This window comes from Molossus molossus, unplaced genomic scaffold (genome assembly GCF_014108415.1).
Source record: "Molossus molossus isolate mMolMol1 unplaced genomic scaffold, mMolMol1.p scaffold_m16_p_1, whole genome shotgun sequence".
NCBI classification, from domain to species: Eukaryota; Metazoa; Chordata; class Mammalia; order Chiroptera; family Molossidae; genus Molossus; species Molossus molossus.
The window spans coordinates 182,563,884-182,584,878 of record NW_023425344.1 but is presented as its reverse complement, the minus strand read 5'-3'; the positions used below and the strand labels follow the sequence as shown (position 1 = coordinate 182,584,878).

Genomic DNA, 20,995 nt, shown 5'->3' with positions numbered 1-20,995 from the left:
CTCTCTCTCTCTCTCTCCCTGCCCCCTACCCCCATAGGGGTGGGGGGATGGTCCCTTGCACAGTGGTTTAATCTGGTTTATCTCTTTTCTCAGCCCAGAATTTTCTATAGGGCTTTTACTTGGGTCACAGTAAGAGACCCAGTGGGCAAACTCAAACATTTGAATGGCCTAAATGAACAAGTTGAAACTGCCTGGGTCTATTTCCTTATTCTTAAGATGAGAAGTTTGGTCTATGTGCTCTCTGAATTCCCACCTAGCTCTTAACATTTTGTGATTCTGGGTACTGAATCAAAAGTGGATCTCCCCTTCCTGAATGTTCCATCCTTGGACCAGAACCTTGTCTTCATTCCTCTTTTCTGTTACACCTGGCTTCTGAGTTCCTTTCCCCTGGGCCCCCTTTCTTCCTCAATTCTCTCAGAGCTTACTTGCTTTTTAGCTCCTTTGAACCCTCATGATTTACTTATATTTTTCTGCAGAGCCCCCAGTTTATACCCTGGGTCTTCAGTTCTCCATCTCCATGTCTGTTTACTCCTATTTGCATCCTGGCTCCTAACTGAAGCCATCCCCCTGGGTTCCTCCAAGGGCCCCCTAGGATCCCCTATCATTCGTCCTTCTCACAGAAGCACACCTTTCTCCAAAGCCAAAGGATCAGGTATTCAGTGGCTCAGGTGACAAACCTGCTGTCAAGTTACAGATATTGTTTCCTGAAAGACCACACTACAGTGTCAGTGGAGACTCAGGCTGCCTGCAGTGCCCTGCTCTTACCTGGCTATCCCACACAAGGTGAGAATAATTAGAATTCATCTCTAGTACCAGTGCTTACCTGGAAAGATGGCTCTGAGGCCCTGGCCCCTGCTGCTGCTGCTGCTGCTGCTGCTGCTGCTGCTGCTGTCCTGTACAGGTGAGAGAAACAGTGAGCAGTGCTGGGGTGAAGGGGATGGTTGCTGGAAAGATACTTAAGAATGTGGAGGGTGTCAATGGGGATAAAAAGGAGAAACAGCTGTGACCAAAAAAAAAAAAGAATGTGGAGATTAACTGGTTAGGTAAAAGATAAAGAAAGGGGCAAGGAAAAGGGGCAGAGACTGGAGCTAAGGGAGAAAACGAGAGTGAAGAAAGCAGGCCAAGACCTAATGTAGGCTGATGAAAAGGGCTCCGCTCCCCATTCCCTTCACCTCATTTTTAGATCCAGGCTGGGACTAGGCTCCAGGGCAGGGTTGAGTTTGGGTGCTAGGCTCTTCCTTTTTAGTGACCTCCAGTTTCTCTCCTTACAGTGACACTGGCCCCTACTGGGCCTAAGTCACTGGACCATGATCTCGCCCTCCTGAAGTCATTGCTCTCCACTCTGGACCAGGCTCCCCAGGGGTCCTTCAGCCGCTCACGGTTCTCTGCATTCCTGGCCAACATTTCTTCTTCTTTTGAATCTGGGAGAATGGGGGAGGGACCGGTGGGAGAGCCCCCACCTCCCCAGCCCCCTGCCCTCCGGCTCCATGATTTCCTAGTGACACTGAGAGGCAGCCCTGACTGGGAGCCAATGCTAGGGCTGCTAGGGGATGTGCTGGCACTGCTGGGACAGGAGCAGACCCCCAGGGACTTTCTGGGGCACCAGGCAGGTGTGCTTGGTGGACTTGCAGAGGTGTTCCTAGGAGCCTTAGTTCCTGGGGGACCTCCTACCCCTACCCGGCCCCCATGCACCCGCGATGGGCCCTCTGACTGTGTCCTGGTGGCTGACTGGTTGCCTTCTCTGTTGCTGTTGTTAGAGGGTACACGCTGGCAGACCCTGGTGCAGGTGCAGCCCAGTGTGGACCCCACCAATGCCACAGGCCTTGATGGAAGAGAGCCAGCCCCCCACTTTTTACAGGGTCTGTTGGGTTTGCTCACCCCAGTGGGGGAGCTTGGCTCTGAAGAGGCTCTTTGGGGAGGTCTGCTGCGCACAGTGGGGGCCCCCCTCTATGCTGCCTTCCAGGAGGGGCTACTTCGTGCCACTGACTCTCTACAGGATGAGGTCTTTTCCATTCTGGGGCAACCAGAGCCTGATGCCAATGGGCAGTGCCAGGGAGGTGAGTGCTGCTGGGGCCAGGGATGGGCTATGGCAGGGCAAGAAGGGGTGAAATTGGGGTAGTCCTCTTTCTTACTCTTTCCCTCCTAGGCAACCTACAGCAGCTGTTCTTGTGGTAAGTAACAGGAGAGGAGTTCTGGAGATTGGGCCTGGGAATTTGTCAGCTTGCAAGTGGAGGAGGAAACTGATGGGAGGAGTATGGTTTGGTGGTTTTGGAGTGTGACTGGGTTGGCGTCCCAGCTCTATTTCTTTCTAGCCATGTGACCTTGGGCAGGTCACATTCTCATTCCATGCCTCAGTTTCCCCAATGGTAAAATATGGATAGTATTAGCTACTGCAGAGTTGTTGCAAGGGATTAAGTGAGTTGACAATGTATGTGTAAACCACATAGAATGGTTTCTGGAACATAGTGCTAAATAAATGTCAGCTAATAAAGATGGGATATGGAAAGAAAGGACAAGACCAGATTTCTCCACCCCTTACTATTTCAGTACAACAGTGCCAGAGCACAATTATACATGTTCAGTTGCTGGGCAAATTTTCTCATATGAGGCCAACCAAGGGTTGTGTTTAAGCTACCCAGAAGCATATAAAAAAGGAGGAAGAGGGGCCAGATAGAAGGATGGACTTCAACTGGGCTGCTCCTAGATGATTTTGTGTCTCAGCAAAATAGATCTCTATCTCTTTTGCTGCGTCTCAGCATTTAAACCAGTAACACCTATACTCCCAGGGGCCTCACTTTTGGAAAAGCCTATACTTGCCACCAGGGCTCTGGGCCAGGGTCAGACTCTTCAACTGGAGGAATGTAAACTGACCAGATCCTGCCTACTCCTCCCTCTGCACCCAGGGGCATCCGGCACAACCTTTCCTGGGATGTCCAGTCGCTGGGCTTTCTGTCTGGATCACCACCCCCACCCCCTGCCCTCCTCCAATGCCTGAGAACCGGTGTGCCTCTGCCCAGGGCTTCCCAGCCCTCTACCCACGTCAGCCCTCGCCAGCGGCGAGCCATCTCTGTGGAGTCCCTCTGCGAGAACCACTCAGGCCCAGGAGTATCCTACAGCATTTCCAACTTCTCTCTCCACTTCCTCTGCCAACTGGCCAGGCCTGCTACCCCACAGCCCCCTCCCAGCATCACTGCCATCTGCCAGACAGCTGTGTGGTATGCAGTTTCCTGGGTACCAGGTGCCCAAGGCTGGCTACAGGCCTGCCATGACCAGTTTCCTGATCAGTTCCTGGAAGCAATCTGTACCAACCTCTCCTTTTCAGCCCTGTCTGGCCCCAACCGCCGCCTGGTAAAGCCCCTCTGTGCTGGTCTCCTCCCACCCCCCACCAGCTGCCCTGAAGGCCTACCCCCTGTTCCCCTCACCCCAGAAGTCTTCTGGGGCTGCTTCTTGGAGAACGAGACTCTCTGGGCTGAGCGGTTGTGTGGGGAGGCGAGTCTGCAGGCAGTGCCCCCCAGCAATCGGGCTTGGGTTCAGCATGTATGCCATGGCCCTACCCCAGACATCACTGCCTTCCCACCCTGCCCCATTGGGCCCTGTGGGGAACGCTGCCCAGATGGGGGTAGTTTCCTGATGATGGCATGTGTCAATGACACCATGTATGAGGCCCTGGTGCCCTACTGGCCCTGGCTAGCAGGCCAGTGCAGAATAACTCGTGGGGGAAATGACACTTGCTTCCTAGAGGGGCTACTGGGCCCTCTTCTGCCCTCTCTGCCACCACTGGGACCATCCCCACTCTGCCTGGCCCCGGGCCCCTTCCTACTTGGCATGCTCTCCCAGTTGCCACGCTGTCAGTCCACTGTGCCGGCCCTTGCCCACCCTACACGCCTACATTATCTTCTGCGCCTGCTGACCTTCCTCTTGGGTCCCGGGGCCGGAGGGACTGAAGCCCAGGGGATGCTGGGTCAGGCCCTGCTGCTCTCCAGTCTCGCAGACAACTGCTCCTTCTGGGATGCCTTCCGCCCAGAGGGCCGGCGCAGTGTGCTTCGGACAGTTGGGGAATACTTGGAAAAGGAGGAAGAGCTGACTTCACCAGGTTTTGACCTTACTGATAGCACCAGTTCTGAAATAAGCAAGATGGAGCTGCTGGCCTGCTTCAGCGTGAGTGATCTGCCGAGGTGAAATCTCCTGGAACAGGGAAGAGCCTCCTAGGGCGTTCTCCAGTGCTAAGAGGCAATAGTATAGTGCAGTGGTTTAAGCATACAGCGCTGGAGTCAGACAGTCCTGGGTTCACCTGTTAGTTCTGTGATCAACCTTGGACAAGTTAATCAATCTCTCTGAGCAATATTTTTCTCATCTGTAACCAGGGGAGAATAATGGTGCTACTCTTTTAGGATTACATGAAGTAATATATGCTGTGGGCTTAGCACAGTGTATGATAAACATATAATAAGTGTTGTCTCACTTTCTTTCTGATTCTTTGACTCTCCCTTTTTCTGCTCCAGAAAAGGAAAGGGATCAAGTTAGAAAGCTTTAATTCTGTCCCTAGAGAGTGAGAATTGGAGGCTGGCAGATATAGGAAAATAAAGCAGAAATGAGAAAAATTCAGGGGGAATAAAAATTAGAAAACTTGGGTTCTAAGTTCAATTATGTCACAAATTAGTGTGGTCTTGGGCAAGTAATTTAATTTAGCTTTTCTGGGCTTCAGTTTCTTCTCTGTAGAGTGAAGGGGCTAGAATATGTAAATGTGTAATTCATTGAGTGCCTGTCACATGTAAGGCAATTTGTTAGGTTCTGTAGGGTATATAAAGATTTCTTACTCCATGTTAGGCCCCATTTTTCCTAAGCCCTGGGACCAGTGAAGAGGGAATAGATAGACTTGTAGTAATTTGATTCAGATCTACAAGTATTTATTGAGCCAACTATGGACCTGGCTTGGAAGAGGACATAGGAGATGTTAGAGACATGGTCCCTGACCTAAAGAGTTTACTATCTGAGGAGACACACATACTAGCTTCAGATGAAGAACAAGCATCCTAGCAAGTGGAATTGGACTGCCTGAGGAAACTGCAGGAGGGACAGAGAAGACAGCTCTCTTGGCATCTTGTCTGTCTCCCCACCAGCCTGTGCTGTGGGATCTGCTCCAGAAGGAGAAGAGTGTTTGGGCCCTGCAGATTCTAGTGCAGGTAACAATGGAAGGGGCTTGTGGGTGGACCGTGTGACAAGCTGTGGCCTGAGGTCCCTGCGCAGGGAGGCCATACCCACCATGACTTCCTACTCCCAGGCATACCTGCACATGCCCCCAGAAAATCTCCAGCAGCTGGTGCTTTCGGCAGAGAGGGAGGCTGCTCAGGGCTTCCTGACACTCATGCACCGTTCCTGGTCCCAGCTGCAGGTGGGCATAGAGGGGCAGGGGAACAGGGTGGAAGGGGAATCAAGTAATCAAGAGCAGCTGGAACCTGGTGTGCAGAGGGCTTTCCCCAGTGGAAAGAACTCAAAAGAGGAGATGGCAAAGATACTGAGCACTTTCAGAGCCAGCATCCATTCCTGTGCCCCCACAGGTACCACCATCTGAGGAGCAGGCCCTTGGTCGCCTGACGGCTTTGCTGCTGCAGCGGTATCCCCGCCTCACCTCCCAGCTCTTCATTGACCTGTCACCACTCATCCCCTTCTTGGCTGTCTCTGACCTGATGCGTTTCCCACCATCACTGTTGGCCAATGACAGTGTGTAAGGACCTCATGCCACTCCTCCTGATCCTGTCAGAATCAGGCTAACCCTATTCGCCTAGAGCAGCTCCTTCCAGAGCTCCTCTATTAAAACTAGGAGAGTTTCCTTCTTGTCCGTGGCAGTGGAACTGCAGAGAACCAGGGGACAATATGGAACAGGGCTGAGGGTTACGACTCATTATTTCCACAGCCTGGCTGCCATCCGGGATTACAGCCCAGAAATGAGGCCTGAACAGAAAGAGGCTCTGGCAAGGAGACTGCTGGCCCCTGAATTGTTTGGGGAAGTGCCTGCCTGGCCCCAGGAGCTGCTATGGGCAGTGTTGCCTCTGCTCCCCCACCTTCCTTTAGAGAACTTTCTGCAACTCAGTCCTCACCAGGTATGAGAATTATCTTTATTTGACTAGTGCATCTTCTACTTGGTGGGATGGGAGTCAGAAGCATATCTCCTAGTAAGTCGCTTCCCACAACTCCCCATAAGTGACCCCAACACAAGTTGACCCTCCCTATCTCAGATCCAGGCCCTGGAGGATAGCTGGCCAGCAGCAGGTCTTGGACCAGGACATGCCCGACATGTGCTACGTAGCCTGGTGAACCAGAGTGTCCAGGATGGAGAGGAGCAGGTGCGCAGGTGAGTGGCTGTGGGATCAGTGATCAAGGCCAGAGTGGGAGAGAGGCAAGTACAGCTGCCATGATGGGTTAGGGTCCTAGGTGAAAGGGGCAAGAGAGTAGGCTGTGGCCCCAGGGAGCATAGGGCTCCAGGAGAAAGGTCTATCTATAGCACTTTCTTAGTTTTATGGCATTTCCTAGTTTAGAGGTCAGAGTGCCTACTCCATGTACCCACATAGTCCCTGCCTTAGTACCAGCTTCAGTGACCACATAGAGACTAGCTTTGTGCCCTCCTCAGGCTGGGGCCCCTCGCCTGTTTCCTGAGCCCTGAGGAGCTGCAGAGCCTGGTACCCTTGAATGATCCGATGGGGCCAGTAGAACGGGGGCTGCTGGAATGTGCAGCCAACGGGACCATCAGCCCACAAGGACGGGTGAGCTCCTTGGCACAGGCCTACCAGACTCTAGGAATTCCCTGAGTCTTTGTAGAGGACTTTCCCAGTCATCTCAACCAAGCTTGAACACACTGGTGCCAGCCCTCTCCTACATCTGCCACCTCCATTCTTTATGCTTTCTTATCTGTTACCACCTCTTCCTGACCCTGCCACATCTTCTCTGTGACACTCAAACATATCCTTTGACATCTTGAACCCAATCTTCTGTCCATTCTTGGTTCTAAGCCCTAGACCAGGCCCTGAACAATCAGATGTGGGATCAGAGAGGTTTAAGGTTGACCTGTTTTTTCTCTCCAGCCCAATCCTTCTTTGGTTACAGGTGGCATATGAACTTCTTGGGGTGTTGCGCTCATCTGGAGGAGCTGTAATGAGCCCCCCAGAGCTACGGGTCTGGGCCCCTCTCTTCCCTCAGCTGGGCCTCCGCTTCCTGCAGGAGCTGTCAGAGCCCCAGCTTAGAGCCATGCTGCCTGCCCTTCAGGGAACCAGTGTTACACCTGCGCAGGTGGGCCTATCTCACTCCCCAGCATTCACCTTCCACCCTCTGGAATGCCAGCCAAGAGAATCACATGCAGGGATACTGTCAGCCTCCCTGAAGCCTCCTATCCTTGTGTGCCAAGGAGGACTCCCTCATTCCGCTTCCTCAGATCAAGAAACAGCCAGGAGCCAGACTGGTTACTGGGGGTAGTAGAGAGAAAGCTGGAAGTTTTTGGAGGGCAGGTCCTAGGCACCTGCTTAGGACCTGACTGCCGGGACCTGAGAACTATTGTTCCCTGTCTCATCCCACCTTAGGCTGTTCTGCTGCTTGGACGGCTGCTTCCTACGCACGAAGTAAGTAGCAGCAACTTTTCAACATCCTTGAGAGGTCCCTGTGCCCCCTTTGCCTGGCTGCCACATCTGCCCCTTCCTTTCTCTCAGCTCCCCTCATATCTGCTGCCTGACTACACTGTGATTGTTGGCATCTTTTCTCCTCCTGCCCCTCTTCTTCAGGCCTCTTGTCTCTCTTGCTCCACAGCTGTCCTTGGAGGAGCTCTGCTCCTTGCATCCTCTGTTGCCAGGCCTCAGCTCCCAGATGCTGCAGGCCATCCCTAGGAGAGTTCTGGTCGGGGCCTGTTCCTGCCTCGCCCCTGAACTGTCACGCCTCTCAGATTGCCAGACGGCAGCACTGCTGCAGACCTTTCGGGTATGAGAGTAGCATGGAGGATGAGACAATCAAGGCTGTGGGTTCTAGTTGGGAGGAGGGCATCTTCTCTGAGGCCAGAGAAATCCTCCTATACCTCCCCAGTTCCTTATACACACCCAGTAACACATGCACATACTTCTTATGCAGGTGAAAGATGGAGTTAAAAGCATGGGTGCAGCAGGTGCCAGTGCAGCTGTGTGTGTCCCTGGTCAGGTAGGTGTGGGATCTCCCGACTAAGCTCCTCTCCTTGTCCCAGGGCAGTTTCATATGGCTGGTGCTGCCCCACATGCTCCCCAGTCAGTGTACCTGAGAGTTTAGGTTAGCTTTGTGCCCACCAAGACATTAGGTGCTCTCCCCATTTCCAGATGCAGGACAGCATGACCCACTCTGTCCTAGAATAGCAAAACCAGAAGGGTCTGAGAAACCTTATAGGCCAACCATCCCACTTTCAGATAAAACAACCAAGGCTCAGATAGGCTAAAGCACTTTAGTTCATCAGATACCTAAATAGCGCAACAATTAAGCACAGTTGCCTTTGCTCAACTGTTGTGCATTGCTACAGTGTTATATGCCGTTCCACTCTGATCCTACTTTTTGCTCCCTTCTTGCTCCCTGTGGCTTCCCTTCTTCTTTGAGGGCTGAGTCTAGACCCTCCTGCCTTTCACTACACTGATGCACCCATTCCCACTGGCAGCCCATCTCCACCACTTGGCCAGACTGCTTGCTTCCCCTGCTTCCACTAAAGCTGCTGCAATTGGACTCTGCGGCTCTTCTAGCTGACCGAAGGCGCTACCGGGAGCTGCCCTGGTCTGAGCAGCAGGTAATTCTCCCCACTTACCCCACAACTCCCCTCTCTCAATATGTTCCACCTCCTTTACCCATTCCTCAGCCCTAGATCTGGTGTCTTATTCTTAGTATGTTGTATAATGTGATTTGGTGGCTCTTTCTTTCTTCCTCCTCCCCATTCCTTCATTTCTCTTTCTCTCTCTCTCTCTCTCTCTCTCTCTCTCTCTCTCTCTCTCTCTCTCTGACAGGAGTGGGCTTGGAGAGTAAAAGGAGGGTGGGCCACACAGGGTCAGAGGCAGGACTGGACCCAAGGCATCTTAGATTCTTAGGCAATGTCTCTACCGGGAAGCAGTTCCTCTTTCTTTCTCTTGTAGGCACAGTTTCTTTGGAAGAAGATGCAGGTGCCCAACAACCTGACCCTCAGGAATCTGCAGTGAGTAACTTGTGTTGAGCACTAACATTTTTAAGTGCTTACCATGTTCTAGGCACCATATGATATGCAATGGGGGATATGGGAATGAATGATGCATGGTCCCAACCTGTGGGCATTCTCCTGGCTCCTCCTGTCCTTACTCCTTGCCCTTCTACAGTGCCACACTTATCCCGACTAGGTCTAAGGGATTCAGAAGTCCTGGGTTCAGGTCCCAGCCCTGTTACCTATGTGTAACTTTGAGAAAGTCACTTAACCTCTCGAAGCTTCAGGTTTTTCTTCTGTAGGATGGGAATTAAAATGGTACTTACCTCATAGGTAGTTGTAAAGATTAAATGAGATAGGCATGTAAGGTACTTACACTGGCCCAGTGTAAACTCCCGGTAGATATTTGCTATTATTAGTTTAATCCAAAGTGACTTCAGAACCACTGGCCAAGCAGGAATAAACAGGAATAAGTAAATATCACTTACCTACACCCACAGTAAAAGAACCATGAGTTTCAGAATCTGAAGACATGGCTCTAGTCTCAGTTTACCACATTTCTAGTAGAACGATGTTAGGTACGTCATTTGACCTCTGTACATCTTTATTTTATTCTCTGATAAATAGCGATGATGTTATGGGGAGTTAATGAGACTGCCTATGGAAAAACATTTCTCAAACTCTAAATTACCATAAACAAACATCTGTACTTGTGTTGAGAGTGTTGATATCAAGGAGCAGACAAGTTGCGGCTTGTGTTGAATGAGTGTCTACCCGTTCACACACCCACAGGGCTCTGGGAACCCTGGCAGGGGGCATGTCCTGTGAGTTTCTGCAGCAGGTCAACTCGATGGCAGACTTCCTTGAAGTGGTACATATGATCTATCAGCTGCCCACTGGGGTTCGAGGGAGCCTGGTGAGAGAGGTGTTTGGGTATTAAGTGGGAGCAGGGAGGCAGGGACCCTAAATATAGAACCCAGCCCCCAGGCTCAGCTCTGTCCTGCCCTGCTTCCCCACTCTGTTCCACAGAGGACCTGTATCTGGGTGGAGGTACAGCGGAGGATGGCAATGCCAGAGCCAGAGCTGGCCACCCTGGGGCCAGACCTGAGTGGGCTGGACACCAAGTTACTCCTGGACTTACCGTAAGTGCTAAACTGGAGATTCTGGATCCTTAGAAAACTCACCCTGGAGTAGAAACTCTGCCCTTAGAAAATGCCGTAGAGGTGGTGGTTTTCTGTCTGATGGTTTCTTGGCATCAAATAGCCAGAAACAGAAGACTCTGTTCAAGGTTGCTCTGTGTATCAGCTGGCTCCCAGAACATGGCCCAGCGTGGGACAGTTGACGGTGGCAACACTGTGATGTGGCCTGCCAAACAATCTGAAAATAACCCAGGCCACATTAATAAAGATAGAGTATCTGAAATGAGGGAAGCAGTGGTATAATTCTGCCCCAGAGGATTGTAATCTGCTTAGGGCCCTGTATTCTCAGTGTGTTCAGAGAAGATCTATGAAAAATGTGATAAATGCCTTTTAATATCCCAGGAGATATCAAATAGAAAACAAATTGACCTATTTCTGAATGGCCTCATTGGACATGACTAGCACCAATGAGTCAAAATCAGATTTTTGCACAGTATAAGGAAAATTGAGGTAAGAGTTCCCAGTCATTGGAACTACTCAAGTCTGGTCTGGATGGTCCCATAGTATGAATATTGTAGAGCAGATTCAAGTATGGGTTGGGTGAGAAAGGAAATGAACCTAAGGCCCCTCTCAACCCAGAGACTCTTACCCCAATGCCATCATAACTATAAGTCAGAGTAGCAAAAGTCTGGTACTAGTCTTTTTGGGGATGAAATAATGGTAAAAGCAGTTGACCTCATTATTTCATTTTTATAGGCCCTTCCACAGATTTTTGGCTTTTACTACTTAATGGCCCAGTTCCTGAACTGACAAACCTAGATAGAATACAGGATGTCACTTTGATTTCTGAGAAAAAGTTTTTTTGTGTTTTTTTATTTTTTTATTTTTATTTTTTAAATCCTCACCTGAGGATATTTTCCCATTTATCTTCAGATAGAGCAGGAGGGAGGGAAGGAGGAAGAGAGGGAGAGACATCGATGTGAGAGAGACACATCAACTGGTTGCCTCCTGCATGACCCCTACCAGGGCCGGGGATAAACTACAATTGTGGTACGTGCCCTTGGCTGGAATCGAACCCGAGACTCTTTGGTCTGCAGTCCGATGCTCTAGCTGCTGAGCCAAATTTGCTAGGGCTAATGGCAACTGGAATTGAACCTGTGATTCATTGGTCCGTGGGCCAACACTCTAACCACTGAGCCAAACCAGCCAGGGCAAGTTTTTCTTTAAAAAAAAATGTCATTCAAATCTCTTTAAGTACATTGGTTCTTTGAGATAATTTAGAATCCCAGGTGCCTGGATGAGGTGAATGATCCCGGACCATGACTCGGAAGATCCAAATTCCTCATCTGTGAAAGAGGATATGAAAAATACCTATTTTACCCCCAGGTTTTGTCATAAAAATCAAGTGAGATAACACCTAAGAGAATAGTGTAAATTGTGTAGTGCTATATACAAATGAGAGGGGACTGCCTCACAGCAAGTAGAGGAAGGGGGGCACTGAGAAACAAGAATTAAGAGACCCCACCATTTTTTAAAATAGTGAACCTCTGTGAACCTCATTTTTTTTTAGACAGAGCAGGAGGGAGAGAGGGAGGAAGAGAGAGAGAGAAACATGTACATGAGAGAGATACACATCGAGTGGCTGCCACCTGCACAACCCCAACTGGGGCAGGGGACAAACTGCAACCGAGGTATGTGCCCTCAGCGGGAACCGAACCCAGGTCTCTCTGGACTGCAGGCCAATGCTCTAACTGCTAAACCAAACCAGCCAGGGCTGTGAACCTCATTTTAAAAAATTTATAAAATGGGGAAAGTTTTTTTTTTTTTTAAGTGGTACTTAATATTCTTGGGTTTTGATTCAATTAGATAAGGTAGAACTATTTGTCATTCCTTTTCAGGAAAATGAGAAATATGTCACTCTCTTGTTTTCTCCCTTCACGCACTATGATGGGAATTGGGCCTAGGGCTGTTTAATGTCAGTTACTGTCAGGGCCATAGGGTTTGATCTGGTGTTACCTCTTCTTGTCTGGGAAATGTGACATTCTGTGGTCCCTTCTCAACTTGGCTCAGTTCCAAGTGTCCCTGTTGTCAATTGCTATAGGGTCCGATTAATGGACAGACTGTCTAATGAATCCATCATGTTGGTGGTGGAGCTGGTTCGAGCTGCTCCAGAGCAACTACTGGCACTGACCCCACTCCACCGGGCAGCCCTGGCAGAGAAGGCACTACAAAACTTGGTAAGAGTCCACCCTATCAGACTCAGGGTTGTCGCCGGTGTAATTCTAACCCCTCAGACAATACCCTCTGTCTTCTAGGCCCAACCCTACACTTTTGCTGCCTATAGTTCTCATCCATAAGGCCCTAGACTCTGGATCAGCAATTTTCAACCAGTGTGCTGCAAGGATTTTTTTTTTAATCTTTATTGTTTTATTTATTTATTTATTGTTTTATTTATTTATTTATTTTTATCCTCACCCAAGGATATTTTTCCATTTTTTATTCAGATAGGGTGGGAGGGAGAGAGAGGAACAGAGAGAAAGAGAGAGAGAAAGATTGACGTAAAAAGAACACATCAAGTGGCTGCCACCCGCACGGCCCAGCCAGGGCCAGGGACAAACTGCAACCGAGGTACGTGCCCTTAGCGGGAATCAAACCCAGGTCTCTCTGAACTGCAGGCCAACGCTTTAACCGCTGAGCCAAACTGGCCAGGGCTCTTTATTGTTGACTGTATTATAGATGTTCCTCATTTTTTCCCCACTGACTCCCTCCTCCCCACTCCCACCCCCCTCCTGTTGTCTGTGTCCGTTGGTTATGCATATAAGTTCTTTGGTTTATTTCTTCCCAACCCCCAACTCTCTTCCCTTTGAGGTTTGTCAGTCTAGAAATCAATTTGTACTTCTTAATCCCTTCACCTTTATTACCTTTATCACCCCAGCCCTCCTCCCATCTGGCAACCAACAAAATGTTCTCTGTATCTATGAGAATGTTTCTGTTCTGCCTGTTCATTTTGTTTGTAGATTCCATTGTCGATAGATACATATTCATTGCCATTTTGTTTGTTCATATATTTTATCTTTTCCTTCAAAAAGACCCTTCAACATTTCATATAATAACGATTTGGTGGTGACAAACTCCTTTAAGTTTTTGTTGTCTGGGAAACTCTTTATATGGCCATTGATTCTAAATGACAGCTTTGCAGGATAGAGTAATCTTGGTTGAAGGTTCTTGCATTTCATCACTCTGAATATTTCTTGCCACTCCCTTCTGGCCTGCAAAGTTTCTTTTGAGAAATCAGCTGACAGTCTTATGGGAACTCCCTTGTAGGTAACTAACTGCTTTTCTCTTGCTGCTTTTAAGATTCTCTCTTTGTCTTGAACCTTTTGCATTTTGATGATGATGTGTCTTGGTGTGGGGTTCATCTTGTTTGAGACTCTCTGTGCTTCCTGGACTTGTATGTCTGTTTGAGACTCTCTGTGCTTCCTGGACTTGTATGTCTGTTTCCTTCACCAAGTTAGGGAAGTTTTCTGCCATTATTGTTTCAAATAGGTTTTCGATTTCTTGTTCTCTCTCTTCTCCTTCTGGCACCCCCAAGAAACGAATATTGGCACACTTAAAGTTGTCCCAGAGGCTCCTTACACTATCCTCATTTTTTTGGATTCTTTTTTCTTTTTGCTATTGGGTGTTTTTTGCTTCCTTAGATTCCAAATCGTTGGTTTGCTTCTTGGCTTTACCTACTGTACTATTGAATCTGTGTAAATTATTCTTTATTTCAGTTAGTGCCTCCTTCATTTCTGACTGTACATCCTTCATTTCTGACTGGTCCTTTTTTATGCTCTTGAGGCCCTCACTAAGTTCATTGAGGTTCTCATTAAGTTCACTGAGCATCCTTATAAGCAGTATTTTGAACTTAGCATCTGTTAGGTTGCTTATCTCCATTTCGCTTAGTTCTATTCCTGGAGATTTTTTCTATTCTTTCATTTGGGACCTGTTTCTTTTTCTCCTCATCTTGACTGCCTCCCTGTGTTTTTTCTGTGTATTACTTAAGGAGAGGTATGGGGCTATCTGAGATCAGATGCTGCTTGTTTGAAAGAATTTAGGAAAGCCTGAAGCAGGATCCAAGACAGGTCAATCCTATGGTTAAGCAACTGGCAACAGCTTGGGTGGGCCTGAAAGTTGGGTGGGGCGGGGCCTCAGGGAATCACCAGCGAGGGGCAACCAGTATGAGCCAGGTTTCTGGAGTCCCAGACATCGTGACTGTCTGTTGCCCCAGGGAAGGGCTCAGCAAAGGAACAAAGGCCTTTGACAGCACCTTTGTTCCGGAGAAAGCCCCCTCTCCAGCCCTCACTCCAATGGCAAACAGCTCAGTTCTTCCCTGTATGTCTCTGGCGCCCCTTGACCTGCTTCCCCTCCAAGCTTAGAGGGAGTGAGTTCGATTAGTCCGTGTACGAGACCTTTAAGAGGAGCTGCCTGGGCCTCCAGCCACCTCAGCCTCCCTGAGCCTCAGTTCCCGCTGGTTTTTCCAGCCAGAAGTTATGGGGACTTCTCTTCCTGGCACTGGAACCCTGAGCGGGGCACCTGGTGTGGGACGGGGACCCCTCAGTCCTCAGAGAGGACCTTCCCAGCCGAGGTATTCTCCTCACTTTTATCCACCACATGTGGGGTGTGGGACCAGCCCGTCCACCTCCGTCCCTCCTACCAGTCTCCACGTGGCTGCTTCTTTAATTCCGTAGTTGTAGGACTTCCATTCAGCTTGATTTCAGGAGGTTTTGAATGATGGTTGTTCAGTAGTTTAGTTGTAACTTTGATGTGGTTGTGGGAGGATGCAATACCATGTTTACCTACACCGCCCTCTTGACTGGAAGTCTGCAAGGCTTTTTAAAACATGCAGTACCTGACTATTTAGTCAGGGTCAGAGACCTCTTTTCCCTCAGACTGTCAAATAAAAAAATGACAGCTAACACAGCAGCAGCCATCTGGAGTGAATAAATAAAAAAATTGTTTGTTCTATTCTTACCCAAGGATGTTTTCGAATTGATTTTTAGAGAGAGTGGAAGGGAAGGAGGGAGGGAGGGCAAGAGAGAGAGAAACATGGATGTGAGAGAGGCACATCGATTGGCTGCCTCCCTCACATGCCCCAACTGGGGTCAGGGATGGAACCTGCAACCCAGGCATGTGCCCTTGACTGGGAATCAAACCTATGACCCTTCAGTGTGTAGGTCGACATTCTAGCCACTAAGCTAACACCAGCCAGGGCAATGAATCAAAATTATATCTATTTTTTTGGTCAGATTGGCAAAATAATAATATATTTTTTTTGGTGTGCCACAGAATTTCAGTAATTAGTTTATGTGTGCCATGGGATGAAAAAGGTTGAAAAATCACTGCCCTAGTCTATCTTTTGGTTTTATGTTTCTTTTCCACATCCCTTGAAGTCCAAGAAATCCCTTGGATTCCTCCTCCCAGTCTATTTGCTTGCTCCTATGTGGCTCATTGTTTAAGAAGGTGAACATTATAGGGTCTTGAGTTGGAAGCTGGAGGGAGGGAAGGTCAAGGTCTTGGTGTCTTTACCAAAGAGTCTGGTCCTCTGAGTCAGAGGTGCATTGTCCCAAGACCTAATGCTCCTCTTCAGGCTCCAAAGGAGACAACAGTCTCAAGGGAAGTGCTGGAGACATTGGGCCCCTTGGTTGGATTCCTGGGGATAGAGAGCACACGACGGATCCCCCTACAGATCCTGCTGGCCCACCTCACTCAGCTGCAAGGCTTCTGCTTGGGAGAGCCATTTGCCACAGACCTGGGATGGCTGCTGTCTCAGGAGCCTCTTCTTGGGTATGGACATTTGAGAACTTCAGATTCTAACTCAGCCTCATAATCATCATTATTAGTTATAGCCCATTCAATATGTGTGAGGTCCCTTAGAACCCCAGTCCCCAATCCTACCATGTCTTCTTTCCCCTTCATTTTCTTCACAGTTCCTTCAGTATCCCAGCCCCTGATTTTATTCTTGTCCCCCAGGAAACCAGAGTTGTGGAGCCAGGATGAAATAGAGCAAGCTGGACGCCTAGTGTTCACTCTGTCTACTGAGGCGATTTCCTTGATCCCCAGGGTGAGGTGAAGGAACAAGGGAGGGAGTAAGAACAGAGAGGGAACTGGTGAGCTGGTCCTGGGGAATAAAGCCCAAGGAAGTTAAGGGCAGAGATTGTGAAGCCTGAATTTGGGGGAGACTGTTAAAAAGAGACAGGACTTTGGAATTAGAGCTGCAGCAGCTGGACCTGACCTGCCCAGGTCTCCCCACCTCCCCTGTACCTTCTCACACAGGAGGCCTTGGGCCCAGAGACCCTGGAGCGGCTCCTAGAGAAGCAGCAGAGCTGGGAACAGAGCAGAGCTGGACAGCTGTGTGGGGGGCCACAGCTTGCTCCCAAGAAAGCAGCTCTGGTAGCTGGGATTGTACGGCCCACTGCAGACTATCTCCCAGGTGAAACTACGCAAACACTCATACCTCTAGCAGAGTGAACAGGAAAAGGTACACAAAAATGCAGTCAGAAGTCAGGGCTTCAAGTGTGCTGTGCCCTTTGAGCAGATTTGTACACGTTCTGCTCTCTGGGCTTGGGCTTCCTAATATATATTAGGAAGCTTTATATAAAGCTCAGAGGTTAAAAGGATGATCTTCAAGGTCTATTCTAGTTCTAGACTCCATAGCTCTGGTAATTTATAACTCATTACATTGTTAGCCCAGGACTCCCCTTTTTCTGCTCTCTTATCCCTGTTAACAGCTGACTCAGCTCTAGGCTTGGCTAAATGTGGTGGAGCTATCTGCTGGGAAGATGCTTAGGATGTAAGAAGGAGACACTCTGGGGCTAGGGATCTGGGTTCTAATCTCAATCTGCCATTAATACCTAGGCAATCCCCTCAGTCTTCCATCTATATAAGGTGGGGATTGTTCTCTCCAGTCACTTGTTCTAATAACCTATGTGTCCCGTAAATCGCTCACTATTGTAATCCCTTGACCCATACTGCTCCTGCTCACATTGACTTGTCCTCTAAAGGTTGGAAGGGTCATATATATATATATATATACACACACACACACACACACACACACACACACACACACACACCCCTTAATACTACACTGACCCTAACCCTGCCTTCCTCCTTCAGAACCTGTGCCAAATTGTGCAGATATACGGGGGACGTTTCCAGCAGCCTGGTCTGCAACTCAGATTGCAGAGATGGAGCTTTCAGACTTTGAGGACTGCCTGGCACTATTCGCAGGAGACCCAGGACTTGGACCTATGGAACTTCGGGCAGCAATTGGCAAGGCAAAACAGGTTAGGGATGGGAGGACAATTGAGGTTGGAAGTGGAAAAACATGAGAAAGCTGGTTGAGTGTGGTGTGGGACACAAGTGAATGGATAGCTGGGTAAGAGGTGGGGAAATAGGAAATCAAAGAATTAGAGGAGCTGGTACATATATACAATGGAATATGACTCAGCCATAAAAGAAAATGAAATCTTACCATTTGCAACAACATGGATGGATCTAAAGGGTATTATGCTAAGTAAAAATAAGTCAGAGAAAGGCAAATACTGTATGATTTTACTTAGATGTGGAATCTAAAAAACAAAATGAACTAACAAAACAGAAACAAACTCATAGATACAAAGAGCAAATTGATGGTCCCCCGATGGGAGGGGAATTAGGGGGGCAGGTGAAAAAGGTGAAGGGATTAGAAGTTACAAATTGCCAGTTATAAAAATAGTCACAGGAATGTAAAGTACAGCATAGGAAATATAGTCAGTAATGTAATAACTATGTATGGTGTCAGATGGGCATGGGACTTATCTGGTGATCACTTTGTAAATTATTTAAATGTCTAATCCCTACATTGTACACATGAAACTAATAATATTGTATGTCAACTGTAATTAAAAATTTTTTTTTAAGTTTTGCAAAAAAAAGAAGATTTGGCTCCTGAGTAGAAAGTCAGAGGGGATGAATATTAAGGAAAGAAAGCTAGTGCAATAGGTAAAGGGCCTAGAGCAGTGGTTACCAAACTTTAGTGTGTATCAAAATCATCTGGGGAGCAGGTGTTTGGAATGCTGACACCAGGATCTCAGGCTAGACTCACTGAAGAAGACTCTCTGAGGAAGGGGTCTGGGTATCTGGATTTTAACAGGATCTCTGGTGAGTCTGGTGCACATAATAGCTTAGAACTCATGGATTATAGTCTACTATCTTCCTACTGAGACTCTAGAATCCTTCAATGATAGCTTAATCAGAGGAGCTTTATTCTAATCCTTTTTTTTTTAATTAAAAAATTTTTTTTTCTTTATTGATTTTAGAGAGAGAAGAAGTGAGAGGGAGAGAGATAGAAACATCAATGAGAGAGAACATCGTCTGGCCACCTCCCGCATGCTCCCCACTGGGGATTGGACCCACAACCTGGGCATGTGTCCTGACAGGGAATCAAACTGGCGACTTCTTGGTGCATGGGTTAATGCTCAACCACTGAGCCACATTGGCTGGACCAAACCTTTCATTTTACAGTTGAGGAAACTAAGACCCAGAGAAGGCATGTGATTTGCCTCAAGTTACACAGCCAAGGTCAAAGGCAAGATTAAGACCCAGCATTCTGACTCTTAGTTTTCTGCTTTTTTCCATTCACATTGTTCCTCTTTCTCCATAGTTGTGGGGTCCCCCATGGGGATTTCGTCCTGAGCAGATCCTCCAGCTAGGACGCCTCTTAATAGGTCTAGGAGAGCGGGAACTACAGGAGCTAAACCTGGTGGACTGGGGAGTGCTGAGCACCCTGGGGCAGATAGATGGCTGGAGTTCAGTCCAGGTAACACCTTTCTTCCTCCCTACCACCTTCCAAACATCGATCCCTCAAGTCCGGTCATTAAGTCATCTAAAGCCCAGGAAATTTTTCCTGTGACTCTGGCCATTGTTTTGATCTTTTCTTAATATTCCATACTAGTAGCCTTAGAAACTCTGTGATTTATTCATTCTGTGGTCCTGGACACATAATACTCTTCTTGCCTCTTTTCCCTCTTTTTCTGTCCTTTGTTTTTGGGTCCTCAATCTCCCCCGTGGCTGTTGGATCTTCATGTCTTAACAATAAAATAATATAATCTAGTAGCACTTGTCACTTATCCGGTCATTAATTCCCCATGATTTCTCTTCTTGTCCTGTGACTGCCACCCCACCCCAGCTCCGGGTTGTGGTCTCCAGTTTCCTGCGGCAGAGTGGCCGGCATGTGAGCCACCTGGACTTCCTTCACCTGACTGCACTGGGTTACACGCTCTGTGGACTGCGGCCAGAGGAGCTACAGCATATCAACAGTTGGGAATTTAGGTCACCTGTGGAGGGAGGGATGTGGGTGGTGATACTGAGGAGGGATGGATCATGAAGTGGTCCCATGGAGGAAGGGACTTTATCTGAAGCCATCCCTACCTCCATCTCATGACTATGGACCTGATTACCATAGCTGAATCCTTCTCCCTTCTCCTCTTCTACAGCCAAGCAGCTCTCTTCCTGGGCAACCTGCATCTCCAGTGCTCTGAGGACCAACTGGAAGTTCTGGCCCAACTCCTTGTGCTGCCTGGTGGTTTTGGCCCAGTCAGTAACTGGGGGCCTGAGATCTTCACTGAAATTGGTACAATAGCAGGTATGGAGGCTGGGCCACTGCTGGTGCTTGTTGTCAGGTGTTGGTTTCCATACCATGGGTGAACTGGGTGAACTGCTCTGGTAATCTCAAGGTGAGAGTCTGGGAGGCCATTTAAGTAAGAGGTTGAAGACATGTTGGGTAAGGTCTATGCTTGGAAGAAGTCTATAGGTTTGAAGAGAAGGGAAGAGGCCAGTCTAATACAACTTTTGAATGCCCATCCCACTTCAATAGCTGGGATCCCAGACCTGGCTCTTTCAGCACTGCTGCGGGGACAGATCCAGGGCCTTACCCCTCTTGCCATTTCTGTCATCCCTGCTCCTAAATTTGCTGTAAGTATTGATGGACCGGGGCCTGGGGTGACAAGAGAACCAGAGCCCAACAGAAGCTACACTGGACATACGAATTCCTGCCCCCTACCACAGGTGGTGTTCAACCCTACCCAACTGTCTAGTCTCACCAGTGTTCAGGCTATGGCTGTTACTCCTGAGCAAATGGCCTTTCTGAGTCCTGAGCAGCGAAGAGCAGTTGCATGGGCCCAGCATGAGGGGATGGAGATCCCAGAACACCAAGGTGAGTTCCCAACTGCACAACTTGATCCCCCATCTCCTGACCCAGAATCTGACCTCTAGCTTAATGCTATATGACTCTTAGAACCAATCCAAGGTGATCCCTGGCGTGAAGGGGTATAGACAGTTTCCATATATCAGTGGCTCCTGGGGAGCACAGTTGTGACATTGCTTCCATTCTCTGTCTCATTATAGGTCGAAGCACAGCTGGGTGCATCCAGGACTGGTCACTACCCTCCTGGGTTCTGGCATTAGTCATCTGCTTCCTTGGCAACCTGCTATAAGCCTGTCTCTACTGTTAAAGAGTAATTATTGGAAAAGAAACCTTAAGTCATAGTCAATAAAATGCAAATAAAAATATATTCTAATTATTTTCAGGAAACTAATGAGGAATATGGATAAAATGCTAATGCTTTCCACCCAACTGAGAATCAGTGTTCCTGGCATGCCATATTTGGAG

General features: G+C 48.5%; 1 protein-coding gene across 1 annotated transcript; it reads left to right on the top strand.

Annotated features, from left to right (window-relative positions):
* The first annotated feature begins 831 nt into the window (after positions 1 to 831).
* Positions 832 to 20,819, top strand: STRC (stereocilin). The gene is made up of 29 exons (XM_036277302.1): positions 832 to 895; positions 1,272 to 2,057; positions 2,147 to 2,171; positions 2,904 to 4,158; positions 5,121 to 5,183; positions 5,282 to 5,392; positions 5,559 to 5,725; positions 5,915 to 6,101; positions 6,237 to 6,352; positions 6,629 to 6,761; positions 7,102 to 7,284; positions 7,572 to 7,610; positions 7,795 to 7,962; positions 8,110 to 8,175; positions 8,657 to 8,782; positions 9,123 to 9,181; positions 9,956 to 10,079; positions 10,193 to 10,305; positions 12,404 to 12,539; positions 15,932 to 16,128; positions 16,315 to 16,405; positions 16,618 to 16,774; positions 17,461 to 17,630; positions 18,989 to 19,144; positions 19,514 to 19,656; positions 19,821 to 19,969; positions 20,201 to 20,298; positions 20,392 to 20,539; positions 20,731 to 20,819. The coding sequence occupies exons 1-29, from the start codon at positions 832 to 834 to the stop codon at positions 20,817 to 20,819; spliced, it is 5,319 nt and encodes a 1,772-aa protein (XP_036133195.1).
* Positions 20,820 to 20,995: the final 176 nt, after the last annotated feature.

What these genes read in the sequence shown, in the direction of transcription:
- STRC (XM_036277302.1), top strand. Translation starts at nt 832, where the DNA reads ATGGCTCTGAGGCCCTGGCCCCTGCTGCTGCTGCTGCTGCTGCTGCTG. An exon ending in CCCTGCAGATTCTAGTGCAG is followed by an intron (nt 5,184 to 5,281) that starts GTAACAATGGAA and finishes TCCTACTCCCAG; the next exon opens with GCATACCTGCACATGCCCCC. An exon ending in TCTCAGGAGCCTCTTCTTGG is followed by an intron (nt 16,129 to 16,314) that starts GTATGGACATTT and finishes CTTGTCCCCCAG; the next exon opens with GAAACCAGAGTTGTGGAGCC.